The sequence below is a fragment of the Poecile atricapillus genome, chromosome 35 (genome assembly GCF_030490865.1).
Source record: "Poecile atricapillus isolate bPoeAtr1 chromosome 35, bPoeAtr1.hap1, whole genome shotgun sequence".
NCBI lineage: Eukaryota > Metazoa > Chordata > Aves > Passeriformes > Paridae > Poecile > Poecile atricapillus.
The window spans coordinates 1,723,009-1,738,383 of NC_081283.1; the positions used below are offsets into that span (position 1 = coordinate 1,723,009).

Consider the following 15,375-nt stretch of genomic DNA (forward strand, 5'->3'; position numbering starts at 1 on the left):
TTGGGAGCAGGGATGGAGCTAATCCCGGGACACGGCTAATCCCGGCCGCCTTAATCCCGGAGAGCCGCGGGGGGCAGGGCTGGGCTCCCGAGCGCTGGGGGCACCGGGCAGGTCACGGCCCCCCTGGGGGGGATCGCGGACAGCTCATGAAGGAGTGCAGCAGTACCCAGGGTGAGGCCACACCCTGTGGAACCCAGGGATGTGGGGGCTTCACCCCCCCCAGCTCGCAGGGCAGGGAAGGGCTGGCCAGCTCGGATAGCAGCAGTACCGTGCCAGCTGCCTCACTGGGCACAGACAATAGGGACAGTCTGTTCCCATGGGATGGGGCCAGCCGGCCCGGGCGAGAGCAGGCGCTGACACAGAGGGTTTGTATCCGACACAGTGTAGCTTCTCTTAAAGCCTTTTATTCACAGACACGGTACAGATAATGGTAAAACTGCATGATCACATCCAAGAGGGCAGCACAGCCCTGGGCAAGCCCACGGGGCCAATACCCCTCGCACTGCACAAGGAAGCTCAAGTGTTTGAAGTAGACATTTCGTGGACATGCGACAGCGACAGAAGGAACCCAGCGTTTAGTATTCCTCCCCTTCCTCCTCTCCCTCTCCTTCCACAGAATCCACCCCCACCTCCTCATAATCCTTCTCCAGGGCAGCCATATCCTCACGGGCTTCAGAGAACTCCCCTTCCTCCATGCCCTCCCCCACGTACCAGTGCACGAACGCCCGCTTGGCGTACATCAGGTCAAACTTGTGGTCCAGGCGGGCCCAGGCCTCGGCGATGGCCGTGGTGTTGCTCAGCATGCACACGGCGCGCTGCACCTTGGCCAGGTCGCCCCCGGGCACCACCGTGGGGGGCTGGTAGTTGATGCCCACCTTGAAACCGGTGGGGCACCAGTCCACAAACTGGATGCTACGCTTGGTCTTGATGGTGGCGATGGCGGCGTTGACATCCTTGGGCACCACGTCCCCGCGGTACAGCAGGCAGCACGCCATGTACTTGCCGTGCCGTGGGTCACACTTCACCATCTGGTTGGCCGGCTCGAAGCAGGCGTTGGTGATCTCGGCCACCGAGAGCTGCTCGTGATAAGCCTTCTCAGCAGAGATGACCGGGGCGTAGGTGGCCAGAGGGAAGTGGATGCGGGGATAGGGCACCAGGTTGGTCTGGAATTCTGTCAGGTCGACATTCAGGGCTCCGTCAAAGCGCAGAGAGGCCGTGATGGAGGACACGATCTGGCTGATGAGGCGGTTGAGGTTGGTGTAGGTGGGCCGCTCGATGTCCAGGTTGCGGCGACAGATGTCGTAGATGGCCTCGTTGTCCACCATGAAGGCACAGTCGGAGTGCTCCAGGGTGGTGTGGGTGGTGAGGATGGAGTTGTAGGGCTCCACCACGGCCGTGGACACCTGTGGGGCCGGGTAGATGGAGAACTCCAGCTTGGACTTCTTGCCGTAGTCGACAGACAGCCGCTCCATGAGCAGGGAGGTGAAGCCAGAGCCGGTGCCACCACCAAAGCTGTGGAACACCAGGAAGCCCTGCAGCCCTGTGCACTGGTCAGCCTGCAAGGTAGGAACAGGAAAACAAGACCAAACTGTCAGTAACTCTGAACTTCAGCTGCTACGGACTTGCCCAGGAAGGCAAATATTTCCCCCAAGGATCTCAGAATTTTGGGGCACCTCTGCCAGCTCTACTTCCAGCCACACTACCCTGTCATTCAGCATGACCTCAGGAAAAGAGACCCCTTCCTGCCCCCTCCCTCCAGCTGCTTCCTCCCACGACCCTGTAAATCTGCTTGAGGGAAGGGGGAATCCACTCTGCCCCAGCAAGAGTTAAACACTTGGCACAGCTGCTCATAAGCAGTTGGTCAAGCAGGATCAGAGTCCAGATCAAGGAGAAACCTCACATGACCTTAAAAAAGGGATGAAATAAGGTTTTCCCAGGGACAGAAATGACACAGAATCCCACAAGCCCCATTGCACCCCTGGCAGCATGCCATGCTCAGAACGCACATCCTGGCCTGGTGGGGTTGCAGAGCCCTGAGTAAATGGATTCAGGTCAAGGGGAGGGGAAGGGGCTGATCCTGATCACTTCAGAGAATCCAAACCCTATAGGGAGGCAGGATGTGCTGTAGGCTGACAGATGATCTCATCCAGATCATGGAGGCACAACTGGGGTCATGCAGGTCCCACCTGGAAGGCAGGAGGTCTCTCCTGGGACAGCCCCACCCTCTGGCCCAAAGTGCTGATGGACTGAGAACGACCTGCTCAGGGACACCTGGAGCTTCCCTTTGTCCCCATATCCCCCGCAGGGATGGAGCCACCCCACGAGGAGACCCCACAGGACACTCACCAGCTTGCGGATGCGGTCAAGGACCAGGTCGATGATCTCCTTCCCGATGGTGTAGTGTCCGCGGGCGTAGTTGTTGGCGGCATCCTCCTTGCCCGTGATCAGCTGCTCGGGGTGGAAGAGCTGCCGGTACGTCCCGGTGCGCACCTCGTCTGCGGGGACAGCCCCGGGCCCCGTTAGCAGCCAGCGCCCGCCGCCAGCGCCCGCCCCGCCGCCAGCCCGGCCCCCGCCCGCTCACCGATCACCGTGGGCTCCAGGTCCACGAACACGGCCCGGGGCACGTGCTTGCCGGCGCCCGTCTCGCTGAAGAAGGTGTTGAAGGAGTCGTCCCCCCCGCCGATGGTCTTGTCGCTGGGCATCTGCCCGTCGGGCTGGATGCCGTGCTCCAGGCAGTACAGCTCCCAGCACGCATTGCCGATCTGCACGCCCGCTTGGCCCACGTGGATGGAGATGCACTCGCGCTGCGGGGGACACGGCTCTGGATCACCCCTTTTGTCCTCTTTTTGTCCCACCCCAGCACCTACTGGCCTGGGTCCCTCCCCACGGCTGGAAGGGGCCAGATCCTGCCCAGATGTACCCATTGTGCTGGGTCTGGAGGTGCACTCATTGTGCTCAGCTTTGGTGTTCCCATCCTGCTCCCCCTCCCCAGGGGCTGAGACCCTGTACCAGATGATGCCCTTCATCCTGCACACCCCACTGAGCCAGGAATTTGGGTTCCCCTGGGTTATTGTTGATCCCCACTATTCCCAGACCCCTCCATCCCTGGCTCCAGTGTGGTTCAGGGACACTTAAGCCCCCTCTGCAGGTGGCTGCCCATTACCCTCTTTCCCAGTTTAGGGACACCCTGATATCCCAAAGAACATCCCTTTTCTCCAGTGCAGTGTGCTCAGCTCCGAGGGTCTCATCCTGCCCCTCCCGGGAGCTGCGACCCTTCCCTCTGGGATATCACAGGGGCTTAAGCTCAGCACCCCCAAACCCCAGTTGTGCCCTAGTGCCGCCCCAATGAGTGGCTGGGCTTTCCTAAGTGCCCGCAGGATCCGAGAAGGGAGGTGTGGAGTGACATCCGTGTTCGGGAACAGACTCCAGCCACCTGTGGGCAGCGCTCTGGGGGTCCTGCCACCCCGCAGCTGCCACCATCTGCTCCCAAATGGCGCCCAGGGAGGACATTTTACAGCCCGGCAGCCTGGGCAGGGCGAGGTCGGGAGGAGGAGGAGGAGGAGGAAGAGGAAGCTGAGCGCAGGCCGAGACTGCACCAGCTGACCCGAAACCGCGGGGCTGGGCCGATGGCGTCACCCCCGGGGGGTCGCGCACATTCCCGGCCGCTCCCTGCCCCGCGCCACCTGCTCCGCGCGTTCCTCTCCCCCGGCCCGGGGGGACACCGGGGCTTGGGGGAGCCCTGGAGCCGAGAGCGGCCCGCATGGCCCCCGCGGGAACCACGGAGCGGGACCAGCCTCGCGGGCTCCAGAGGGTGCCGGGGGGCGCAGAAAACCTCGGAACCAGGGAGGGGTGAGGTTTGGGGGGGGTCCAGGGCTGGGTTTAGGGGGGGAAGGGTGAGTATGCGGGAGGGGCGGGGTTATACCCCCGGCGAGGGGCGGGGCCGTGCCCCCGCCGCGCGCCTTCCCGCGCGCGGGAACGGTAACGGTCGGGCTGACCCCGCCCCCACCGGTGGGCTACCAGGGACCACGTGCGACCACCCCAAGAGTGCTGTGACCCCCCCACGCTTCCCCAGGGGTGCTCCCCTTATCAAGGACTTCACCCTCCACCCCTGCCCAACATCCCCAGCCCCTGCTTCACCCACCCACGGCTCCTACTGTGCCCCCCTTCCCCTCCCAACTTTCCGACATGGTTCCCCCCACCCTTATACCACTCAGCCCTATTTCCCGCCCCCCGAAGTCTCCCGCCCGCTACTCCTTCCCCCTCCTCTCCTCCGCACCCATTCTCCCCCAATCTTCCGTACTCCCCAGATCCCGGCCTTCTCCTCCTATACCCCGACACGGCCCGGGCCCAGCCCCCCCCATTTCTCCAGCCCGCTGCCCTCACCATGACTGCGGCTTGGTTACTCGTCCCGACAAGCAAGGAATCGACGCAAGTACCAACTACCGCCGCCCCCGGGCGTCCCCCTATATACCGGCCCGGGGGGCGGGCCGAGCGCCCCCGCCCCGCGCTTCTATTGGTCACAGCGCCCGTCCATCAGCGCTCTCCCACCGCGGATTGGCTGAGCCGCGTGGTGCGCTCCGCCTTCTCCGCCCTCCGCGCTGCGGGGCTGGGGGTGGGGGAAGGACAGGGACCCTCCCGCCGCGGGGTGCAGCCCCTTCCACCCCCCACCCCCGCCTTGCGAAGGGTCCCCCGAACGGGGAGTGCGGGGTACGGGGGGGATCTGACTTTCCTGGGCTGCTCATGCCCTCCCGGTAATGTGTTTGTCGCGTAGGATGGGGGCGGGGGGGGCACAGCCGTTCCCGCCCCCCCCCTGCACCGCCCCTCCCGCCCGGTGCGGCTCCGCTGCGGAGGAAAACTGCGACATGGGGGGGGCAGCACGTGCTGCCGCGCCCGGTGCCGTCCCCCCCCCGCCCCCGTCCCCAGGTTGTTAATCGGCTTCTCCGGACGGACCCCCCCGCCCCATCTGCACCGCTCGGTCCCCCCGCCCCGGCTTATTCGCACTCCGGGGGTCCCTCCCAGGCCATCTGCAGGCTGCGCAGCCCCTTCCCCCTCCCCGCACCCCCCAAGTTCATCTGCACCCCTGGATCCCACTGTGATGGGGGGCTCCGGGTTCCCCCCGCGGGGATCGCGCTCTGGCGGGGGGACCCCGCTTTTCAGGGTGGGGTTTGTCTCAGCCATGTCCGCAGCACGGAGGGACCACCGTGAGTGCCATAAAAACAGGGGGCGTGCTGGGGTCCCACTGTGCCCCTCAAGGTGGAGCGGCTCCCTGCCCGGCTGTGAGGCCACGGAGAGCACCGGGGGGAGCCAAGCGGGGCGGGGGAACCATCCCCAGCCCCCATCTAATCCCCGCAGCTATTTGCACCCAATAATCCGCCTTCCTGTTTTGCCAAGAGCTTTGCGGAAAACCCAGCGGCCCCTTCGGCAGCACACACCGCCAGGAGCCCCCCGCATCCCCTCCCGGCGCACCGGGGCCACGGCGCTCCGGGGTCCCCGCAGCACCGGGGCCACCGCGCTCCGGGGTCTCCGCGCCGGCGGAGCCCAGCCCGGGCTGGCGCGGCTGCATCGGCCGCACTGCAGCGCTGACGTGGCTCTCGCCATTTCCCTCGCATGGCCGCTCCTGCCCCGCCGATCCCACGGGGAAGGAAGAGGCTGTTCCCTCTCCTGCTGGAGCTGCCCGCTCCAGGATCCCACCCCGCTCGCAGTGTGGGGGTCCCGGGTGGCACTCGGGGCTCAGCTCGGTTCGGTGTTGGCTGCTGGTCCTGGCAGAGCTGCTGCCGGTTGTGTTTGTTGGTGTTTATGGAATGGGTGTTTCGGGAGGGGGGTCCTTACACCCCCTCAGATTCCCCGCGCCTCACGTCACCTCTGGAATGGAGTTACAAATGATGTTGTGACAGTGTTTTGGGTTGCTCGAATCACCGGCAAAAGCAGGTTTAATGGCAGAGTGAAAGTGCAACAAAATCCACTTCCCTCTATGACTCGGTAGTGAAACCCGACAGAGGAAAATGGGACTAAAATTTAAAACCGATCAGTATAAAACTGAACTTGGTCAAAAATTACCTAAGGGGAGGCTGGGGACGGGAAAAAAACAACAAAGATAAAATGGAATTGTGGATACTAAATGAAAAAAGCAAGCAGGGAACAGAGCCCGCGTGAAACTGAGTCACACAGGCTTCTCACTCTGGCCTGGGAAAGCATGAGAAAGAATCCAAACAATCTTTGGTAAAGGATAACATGGAATAATAATTGAGATCCTTCTTCTGAGTCAGAAGTGGCAGAGTGGACCCCCTGCCCCATTGTCAAACTGAGCCCTGGGCTTGACCAACAGTTTGAGCCTAAAGGCTTAAGAGCACTTAATCCAGAGCTTAATTTAAATAATTTACCAACAGATTCATATAGAATTTACTACAGGCACAACAGTAACACACAGCTCTATTTTATTTATTAGTCTAAAGTGCCTAAGAACCTGAGAGCAACATTCCTAACGCATTTGCTATAGAATATTTACCTTTACACACACCTGAAGAGCATGTACAGATGTAAGCACCTGTGAAAAATCCACCTTGAGTTCAGTATTGACATCAGTGCCTTTGTGTCTTCTCAACAGGCCAAGGGTTGAGCCCGCAGTTCTGGGGGATCAGCCCAAGCTCTCTTGTTCATCCTCCAAGAATCCCAAATTCGTGTGTTCACTGTCCCTGAGAGCTGCCTGCTGTGGTCCAGGTGAGCTCAGGACCTGCTGGTTATAACATTGCAAATGTTGGCATTTTAGTCACCCTAATTTTCTATCCTGGCCACAATTTGGATCTTCCTTTGAAAGATCTATAACAAATATGTCGTGGCATATGGGCTGCTCCTTAAAATCAAGTTGGCAGCACAAGCTCCTGGGAGCTGACGGTGTTGCTGATAAACTCAGGGGGTTTGGCCCAGGTACTGCTCATCAAGGCCCAGACTTGATGAGCTCACAGTGCAGAAAGGGGAGGGGTGCACCACACAAATGAGGGTCCCAGGGCCCCCCCCAGCTGCAGCACCTGCTCGAGTTTCACTCTGCGTTCAACTTCCCCTTCATTATTTATCCCTCTCTGGAGCTGTGAGGGGCAGGGTGAAAGGACAGCAAAGGGAGGGCAATGAGGCTCCCCTCATTTCCCCTTCCCCCCCAGTGTCTGGAAGCAATGGGGACCTCATCCCTGGAAGAGCCAGAGGAACTTAAGGACATGTTGTGGTTGGTGTTGGGCTAAGCTCATGTATCCCCAGACACGGAGCTGGGTGAAGGGAACCCTCTCATACCCAACACTCCCAGCTTCGGTGGGCAGAGCACCCCCTCCCCATCCCCAGGGCAATGCAGCCCCTCCCCTGCCCAGGAAGAGGAGACAGAGGTGCCAAAGACGTCGGCCAGACAAGGAGGCTTCAGGGATCTCCAGCCCACCCAGAGGAGTTAAGGCCCCCAATGTGCTCACTTGACTCCAGGTGCTAAGAGAGGGTGCAACCCTCTCCACTTCCCCAGCCCTCGGGGTGGGGGCACAGCAGCAAGGCCAGCAGGATGAGGATGGGTTTGGGAGGGTCTGCGGGGTGCTGAGCTCACCACAACCCCCAGCAAAGGCTCAGGAACAGGGTAGAGACCCTGGGTACAGGCAGGGACTGCAGGGTTGTGTCATGTGCTGGTGGGGACATTGCCACAGGGAGTGAAGACACCAGAGCCAGGGTAAGACAGGGAATGCTTTTTATTCAGACCCACAGGAGAGGACGGGTGAGTCCGTCACACACTTTCCATTGAAGCACAAACCATTGACAGGACAGACTGCGGTGCACACACTGCTACAGACCCCGCGGGGTCATCAACTAGTTTATGTTCCCTGTTCAAGCAGCACCCTTGAGAGTTTAGTATTCCTCCCCTTCCTCCTCTCCCTCTCCTTCCACAGAATCCACCCCCACCTCCTCATAATCCTTCTCCAGGGCAGCCATATCCTCACGGGCCTCCGAGAACTCCCCTTCCTCCATGCCCTCCCCCACGTACCAGTGCACGAACGCCCGCTTGGCGTACATCAGGTCAAACTTGTGGTCCAGGCGGGCCCAAGCCTCGGCGATGGCCGTGGTGTTGCTCAGCATGCACACGGCGCGCTGCACCTTGGCCAGGTCGCCCCCGGGCACCACCGTGGGGGGCTGGTAGTTGATGCCCACCTTGAAACCGGTGGGGCACCAGTCCACAAACTGGATGGTGCGCTTGGTCTTGATGGTGGCGATGGCGGCGTTGACATCCTTGGGCACCACGTCCCCGCGGTACAGCAGGCAGCACGCCATGTACTTGCCGTGCCGTGGGTCACACTTCACCATCTGGTTGGCCGGCTCGAAGCAGGCGTTGGTGATCTCGGCCACCGAGAGCTGCTCGTGATAAGCCTTCTCAGCAGAGATGACCGGGGCATAGGTGGCCAGAGGGAAGTGGATGCGGGGATAGGGCACCAGGTTGGTCTGGAATTCTGTCAGGTCGACATTCAGGGCTCCGTCAAAGCGCAGAGAGGCTGTGATGGAGGACACGATCTGGCCTATCAACCTGTTGAGGTTGGTGTAGGTGGGCCGCTCGATGTCCAGGTTGCGGCGACAGATGTCGTAGATGGCCTCGTTGTCCACCATGAAGGCACAGTCGGAGTGCTCCAGGGTGGTGTGGGTGGTGAGGATGGAGTTGTAGGGCTCCACCACGGCCGTGGACACCTGTGGGGCCGGGTAGATGGAGAACTCCAGCTTGGACTTCTTGCCGTAGTCAACAGACAGCCGCTCCATGAGCAGGGAGGTGAAGCCAGAGCCGGTGCCACCACCAAAGCTGTGGAACACCAGGAAGCCCTGCAGCCCTGTGCACTGGTCAGCCTGCAAGGAGAGACAGGATGGGGATGCATGTTTACTCCAGGCAGCAGAAGTTGCTCCTTCCTCTCTGTGGCCTCACAGGGACATTTGGGGGCTTTCCAGCAGCAGAGCCAGAGTCAGCAGGGAGGACAGGGTGGCACGGAGTCCATCTGTTACCCACTGACTCACGGTGAATCACCCAGGGGAGCCGCTTGGCCGCTGGGGTGAGACAGGGGTCAGGGGCACCTTGAAGTGCAGAATTGCTACCGGCTCAGCAGCCGAGTGGGGACAAGTTTGACCACCGGGGACTGTCAGGGCCACATGACTGGGAGGGACCGGCTCAGGGCTGCCCGTCCCCAGCGCACGCAGCTGGGCTCGGCCACGTCAGGAGCCAAGTGGGAACAAAGAGGGAATTGCCGAGCTCAGCACCGGCGGCGCCCGGGGGCTGCGGCGCTGTGGAGCAGCTCCAGCTCCAGCTGCGCCGCGTCCCGCTGTCGGCCAATGGCAGCCACTGCACAACAGGATTAACATTAATTAATAAATTAAATCTAAACCCAACCCAGCGAGTCTGGAGCGGAGGGCGAGACAGAATGGAGGCTTTGTCCTCGCTCGCCACCTGCACCCCCCGTGCCCCTACCAGCTTGCGGATGCGGTCAAGGACCAGGTCGATGATCTCCTTCCCGATGGTGTAGTGCCCGCGGGCGTAGTTGTTGGCCGCATCCTCCTTGCCCGTGATCAGCTGCTCGGGGTGGAAGAGCTGCCGGTACGTCCCGGTGCGCACCTCGTCTGCGGGGACAGCCCCGGGCCCCGTTAGCAGCCAGCGCCCGCCGCCAGCGCCCGCCCCGCCGCCAGCCCGGCCCCCGCCCGCTCACCGATCACCGTGGGCTCCAGGTCCACGAACACGGCCCGGGGCACGTGCTTGCCGGCGCCCGTCTCGCTGAAGAAGGTGTTGAAGGAGTCGTCCCCCCCGCCGATGGTCTTGTCGCTGGGCATCTGCCCGTCGGGCTGGATGCCGTGCTCCAGGCAGTACAGCTCCCAGCACGCATTGCCGATCTGCACGCCAGCTTGGCCCACGTGGATGGAGATGCACTCGCGCTGCGGGGGACACGGCTCTGGATCACCCCTTTTGTCCCCCTCCCCAGCTCTGGCACCCGCCCAACACTGTCTCGGCTGTCACCGGGTTGGGAAGGGCCCCTCCCCACGGCTGGATGGGTTCAGATCCTGGCCGGACACACCCATTGTTCGTGGTCTGGAGGTGCCACCAGAACAGAGGGTCCCATCCTGTCGTGCGCCCATCACCTCTGGCACCCTGCCTGTGGGGGATGGGGAGCTCAGCACTTGTGGCTCATCCTGCCCTGAGGGACTGGGACTGTGCCCATGGTGAGACAGGGAGCCCCGGGGGTGTCCTGCCCCACCCTGCCCTGCTGAGACCCAGCAAAGCCCCAGCGTGGCTCAGCACCGGCGACTCCTCCTGCCCAGCCGGGTCCCAGTCGGAGCAAAGCCACACCCAGTGCTGGACTGGGGGGACCCCATCCTGCCGTGCTTCGACCTCTGGTGCGGGATGGGGTGCTCAGAGCTGGGGGGACCCATTCCTCCCTGCCCACCCCTCACCGGGGACTCTTTCTGCCTCTTTAAACCGGGGCCACACCCAGCGCAGGCTGAGGGCTCAGCACCGGGGTGGGGGGAAAGGGGGGTCTGTCCTGCCCGGTTTAACGGGAGCCACGCCCAGGGACGGACGGTGGCTCGGTACCGAAAGATGGGGGGGTCCGATCCTGCCCCTTTTTAACCAGTGCCACACCCAGTACGGGCTTAGCTCCGGGAACCCATCCTGCCCCGTTTAATGGGAGCCGAATCCGGTTCAGGCTCGGGATTCGGTCCCCGGGAGCCATCCTGGGCTTAACCTGGGTTAAACCTCACTGGTTTAACCATAGCCACTACCGACAGAAGCTCAGCACTGCGTCTCGGGGTCCCATCCTGCCCTGTTTAACGGGAGCCACGCCCGGTGCAGGCTCGGGGCTCGGTCCCGGGGGTCCCATCTTGCCCGGTTTAATGGGAACCACGCCCGGTGCGGTACCGTGGATCAGCGCCAGGGATCCATCCTGTCCGGTTTAACGGGAGCCACGCCCTATGGAAGCTTAGCACTAAGTCCTGGGGGTCCCATCCTGTCCGGTTTAACGGGAGCCACGCCCGCTGGGGGCTCGGGGGTCGCTCCCGGGGGAGGCAGAAAGACCCTTCCAGGCCCATTTAACGGGAGGTACACTCGGGGCTGGGTCCCGGGAGACACATTTCACTCGGGGTAACGGGAGCCACGCCCGGTGCGGGAGGAGCCCCGGCGCCGAAGGCTCATCCCGGGAGGGCGGGGGGACGGCGACAAGCCCTTGGGAATGGAGTTCAGGGGGGTTGGGGACCAGAGACAACATCGAGACGGGGCCCGGGATGGGGAGAAGAAAACGGGAGACTAAGATGGGAGGGTGGGGATTGGGATCGGGAAAAGGACGGGCCCGGGGATGGGAGGGATGGGGCCGGCTGGAGAGGGAGACAAGGGAATAGGGATTGTGGGAATAGGGACAAGGGAGGTCCCGACCCCCTCCGCAACCCCTCACCATGGCGGCGGTCGGTCCGGGGCGGTCTCACAGCCCGACGCTGAGGCGGTCGATGTAAGAGGCGCGGCGGAGCGCGGGGCTCGGTGCGGGGCTTTATAGCGGCTGCGGGGCGGGGCGAAGCGGGGCGGGCGGCGGGGCCGGGGGGGCGGCGGGGCCGGCGGCGGCCGCGGCCATTGGTGGCTCGGAATGAGGTAATGCCCCCCCGCAGCCTCAGACAAAGGCCGGGCGGTGCGGGAGGGGGGGCCCGGGGGCTGCGGCGGCCACGGCCCGGCCCCGCCGCTGGCTCCCGCCCGCCGCCGGAGGGGCCCCGGCTGTGTCCTTGGCACCGTCCCTGCCACGCCCCGGTCCCCGGTCTTGGCTGAGCCAGCGGTCACGCTCGGGTCCCCATCCCACGGTCCCCATCCCCCTCGGCCCCCTTCCCCCGCCGTTCTTCCCGATCCAGTTCTCTCACTGCCCGGAATGGGTCTCTTGGTTCCGGGGCCCCCGTTACACGGGGTAGGACCGTGCCCTGGTCCCCATCCCCGGCGATGCAGCCCTCCCCCTCGTCTGGCCACTGTCCGAGCTCCCGGTTATCCTCGGGCACACCCTGGTTCCTGTCTCCAGCCATCCCCTTGTTCCCATCCCTTGTCACACTCTGGTCCCCATTCCCAGCCAGCCACGCCCTGGTCCCCATCCTCAGGGACACTGTTCTCATCCTTGGCCAAGCTCCTGTCCCCATCCCCGGGGACACTGTCCCCATCCCTGGCCATGCCACAGTGCCCTGGTTCTCAGCCACGTCCCTGCCATGGCCCTGTGCCTGTCCCGGCCCTTTCCCGGCCGTGCCCAGCCCTTCCAGTGCCTCTTTGTCTGCTCGGGCAGTGGGAACGGGCGCTGCGGGGCCCAGCCGGGGGACAAAGAGCCATCCCCCCGGGCAGCTGGGGACGAGCAGGACCGGGGGGTGAGGGACAGCGGGAGGACACAGCGGACAAAAGCTCGCAGGGCAGATTCGGGCTGGGGGTTTGGACCGAGCAGCAGCTGCTGTGCGGCAGCTGGTGGTTGGGACACAGCTGGGACACTGGGACACGCATCCCCTGGCCATCCTTCCATCTGCTGCAGCCTCTGCACAGCTCCCCCCCGAGCCACCAGCCCCACAGCCCGGGGGGTTCCCACTTCTGGGGGGGTTCCCCCTCCTGTTTGTTCTTGCAAAGCCCACAGAGGGTGGGGTTGTCTCCCCAACCCAGGATGTGCTGGGGGCCTCTGTCGCTGCAGAGGAGTGACCCCACAGCACAGGCATGGCCCCAGCTGCTGCAGGTGGAGCTGCCAGAATGTCCCCTCTGCTGAGAAATGCTTTTTTTTCCCCCTGGTGTTTCCCACATTATGCAGATTTCTGGGCAGATCCAAGGTTCTCATGCCCCTCCTGCCAAACCACCCCCACCACCATCCCCATGTCCCTGCTGCCAGCCCCGTGTCCCCATCGCCAGCCCCCTGCCCCTGCTGGTGCCCTGTTTTTGGGGTGCTCCTGCCACTGCAGAGCTGCAGACAAAGAGGGGATGGGATTTGAGCATCGCCCACCAGAACAAAGGACCAGGTGGCCCCGGCTTTGTTGAATAGAGAAAAATCAGGAGATTTGGCTCCCATCACACTGGTATCCATGTTTTGGGGCACCCTGACCCCAAAGCAGCTCAGCCCCCAGCCCTGACCCCACTGTAGGTCCATCTCTGCATGGGAAATGCTTCCTGCCTTTGTCCCCCGACAGTCCCAAGTGCTCAGCACCAGTGTGGAGCCTGTCAGGGTGTCCCCACTGTGTCCCCAAGGCCAGGGGTTTTGGGGGCTCACAGCAGCCCCCTGACTTGGGGACCACTCTCCAAGCTAAGGAGGGTCCCCACCCATCCTATTGCCTGAGCTGTGGGCAGGAGGTGCTTCATAGGGCAGGGGGTGGCTCAGCCCCAGTGGGTGATGTGGGGTGCAGGGTGAGGGGCTCTGGGTGCTGCAGTCCCACTGGTGCCCCCCAGCCCCCTCCCATCTCCTTGGGTATGGACAACCACACGTCCTGCACCGACTGCTGCCAGGCAACTGGTGGGGTTGCTAGGAGACCGGCTGCTAGGAGACAGGCTGGGACCCCCCCTTGCATCCCCATTTCCCCAACATCCATCCTGGGGCCCTGTGGGTGGGGGGTTGTCGGCAGGGAATGCCAGGTTCCCTCCACTGCCTGACATTGTTGTTATGGTGGGGGCACCATCCCCAGGACCCTCCCTGCCTCACCCCACTATCCTGTGGGGTCCTTGGGACCCGCAGTGCCTGACCCCAAGGGTGGGGCACCATTTGCAGGACCCGCAGTGCCCGATCACTCTGCTGTGCCAAGGGGGGAACACACAGACCCTGGGGTCCCCCAGTGCCCACCTTACTGCACCCTGCCTTGGCATTCACCAGCCCTGTGGCCCCCCGATACCCAGCCCTGGTGAGTGCTGGCTCGGGGGGGTCTGGCACAGCTCCCAGCCTCCCCACCTCCCCTGCTTCCCATTCGGCTGGGCTGTGTTGACTGTTGGTAGCAACGCGGCGGCTCCTGGTGACGGTTGCTGTCCTCCCCCTGCCATGCCCATCCCTCTGGTGCCACTGCATGCGACAGACCCTGGACCCCCCCGGGGTCCCCCCTGTCTGCACAGAGTCCCCATGGCTGCCCCTACCCGGGCTGGGCGACTCGGGGGCTCCCAGAGCTGGGATCTCATCCTGCGTGGGCTGGTTTCCTGGCTGCTGGACTCCTGCCCGTGGCACAGCCGAGATTCCCAGACTCCCCCAGTTTGGGCCCTTCCCAGGAATCTCGAATTGGTGACCTCGAACCCCACGACTGGGACACGCCATCCCCAGGGATCGAGGGGTCTCAGCCCCATCAGGGGCTGTCGTGGCTCAGGGCTGACATCCCAGACAGAGGCTGCCGCTATTTTTAGCCTGTTTTCCCGCAGAACCCAGCTCTGTCTGTCTGTCTGTCCATCCGCCGCCACCATCGATGTGACAGGTTCATTCAGATGGAGAGACAGGGCAGCTCGGGGGGGGCCGCTCCTCTCCGGGGTGCCGGATGAGGCCGTGCTGTGGTGGAGGGTCCCAGGGTGGCACTGGGGGGCTGGACCCGCGGAGGGGTGGCACCCACGCTGCCCGCGCCCCCTCCCCACCCTAGGGGCAGAGGGAAAACCCAGCGCCAGTGCTGGGGACAGCGGGTGACCGCATTTCTCGGGGGAGGAAGCAGGGAGGTGTCCCCGGTGTTCCCGCAGCCTGCGTGTCCCGATGCCCCCTCCCGCCACCCCGCAACCCTTCCCGCCCCCTCCCGGCCCTGCGGGAGCCACAACAAAAGGGAGACCCGGCCCCGGGAATGGGGGGGCACGGTGGGGGGCAGGGGAAGGCGCGGGGGAGCAGCCGTGGGGTGCGGGGGGCTGCGGGCTCGCTGCCTGTGGGGAGGGGGCTGCGGCACCGCCTGCGTGCGGGGCGGTTCCGCAATGCGGCAAAGCCGGGAATAAAGGAGCGGGGCGGCGGAGGGGTGGGGGTGAGGTGGGAGAGACCCTGCTGTCGGAGGGGTCCGCCCTCTTCCCGGCCCCCCTAAAGCATCCCGTGAACCCCAGCAGCGACCCGGGACCGGCGTGGTGGGGTCTCGGAGGGCTCCGGTGGCATCGGGGGCTCAAGAGTGGCTGTTGCTGCGACAACGACCCCCCGGGCCTGGGCGTGTGCCAGCACCGAGGACGTGCCCGGGGAGTGGGGACACACCGGGGCGCTCAGGGAGGGGAGGGACACTGAGGTACCCGGGGTGTGAGGGGACACAGAGTGCCCAGGATGTGGGAAGGACATCGAGGTACTGAGGGAGGGGAGACACGCTGAGGTACCGAGGGTGTGAGGGAACACTGGGGGTGCTCAGTGAGAAGGGAGGATGCTGAGGGAGCTCCGGGGCTGGGGGGACGCTGAGGTGTTCAGGCTGTGA

The 15,375-nt window shown here is 63.8% G+C and overlaps 2 protein-coding genes and 1 long non-coding RNA gene across 4 annotated transcripts; 1 reads left to right on the forward strand and 2 right to left on the reverse strand.

The window, feature by feature from the left end:
• Window positions 1-388: 388 nt before the first annotated feature.
• Window positions 389-11,543, reverse strand: LOC131590747 (tubulin alpha-1B chain). 2 transcript variants are annotated; one of them, XM_058861041.1, is made up of 4 exons: window positions 11,433-11,543; window positions 2,582-2,804; window positions 2,347-2,495; window positions 389-1,556 (listed from the first exon to the last, which is right to left on the reverse strand). In XM_058861041.1, exons 1-4 carry the CDS (start codon window positions 11,433-11,435, stop codon window positions 576-578), a joined length of 1,356 nt encoding a protein of 451 aa, XP_058717024.1. In that variant the 5' UTR covers window positions 11,436-11,543; the 3' UTR covers window positions 389-575. The 2 variants fall into 2 exon arrangements, with proteins under 2 accessions (XP_058717024.1, XP_058717022.1); XM_058861039.1 differs by lacking the exon at window positions 11,433-11,543 and adding an exon at window positions 4,384-4,516.
• On the forward strand, window positions 2,815-7,580 carry LOC131590769 (uncharacterized). The gene is made up of 3 exons (XR_009280206.1): window positions 2,815-3,849; window positions 6,605-6,717; window positions 7,155-7,580. It is a non-coding gene; the product is annotated as an uncharacterized LOC131590769 (long non-coding RNA).
• On the reverse strand, window positions 7,698-11,573 carry LOC131590746 (tubulin alpha-1A chain). Its single transcript, XM_058861038.1, has 4 exons — window positions 11,433-11,573; window positions 9,702-9,924; window positions 9,467-9,615; window positions 7,698-8,853 (listed from the first exon to the last, which is right to left on the reverse strand). The coding sequence occupies exons 1-4, from the start codon at window positions 11,433-11,435 to the stop codon at window positions 7,873-7,875; spliced, it is 1,356 nt and encodes a 451-aa protein (XP_058717021.1). The 5' UTR covers window positions 11,436-11,573; the 3' UTR covers window positions 7,698-7,872.
• Between the last annotated feature and the right edge of the window lie 3,802 nt (window positions 11,574-15,375).

Bases quoted from the DNA above. Each gene is read 5' to 3' on its own strand.
- LOC131590746 (XM_058861038.1), bottom strand. The intron at 9,616-9,701 runs GTGAGCGGGCGG...CTGTCCCCGCAG, and splicing joins CCTGGAGCCCACGGTGATCG to ACGAGGTGCGCACCGGGACG. The intron at 8,854-9,466 runs GTAGGGGCACGG...CTCTCCTTGCAG, and splicing joins TTGACCGCATCCGCAAGCTG to GCTGACCAGTGCACAGGGCT.
- LOC131590747 (XM_058861041.1), bottom strand. The intron at 2,496-2,581 runs GTGAGCGGGCGG...CTGTCCCCGCAG, and splicing joins CCTGGAGCCCACGGTGATCG to ACGAGGTGCGCACCGGGACG. The intron at 1,557-2,346 runs GTGAGTGTCCTG...CCTACCTTGCAG, and splicing joins TTGACCGCATCCGCAAGCTG to GCTGACCAGTGCACAGGGCT.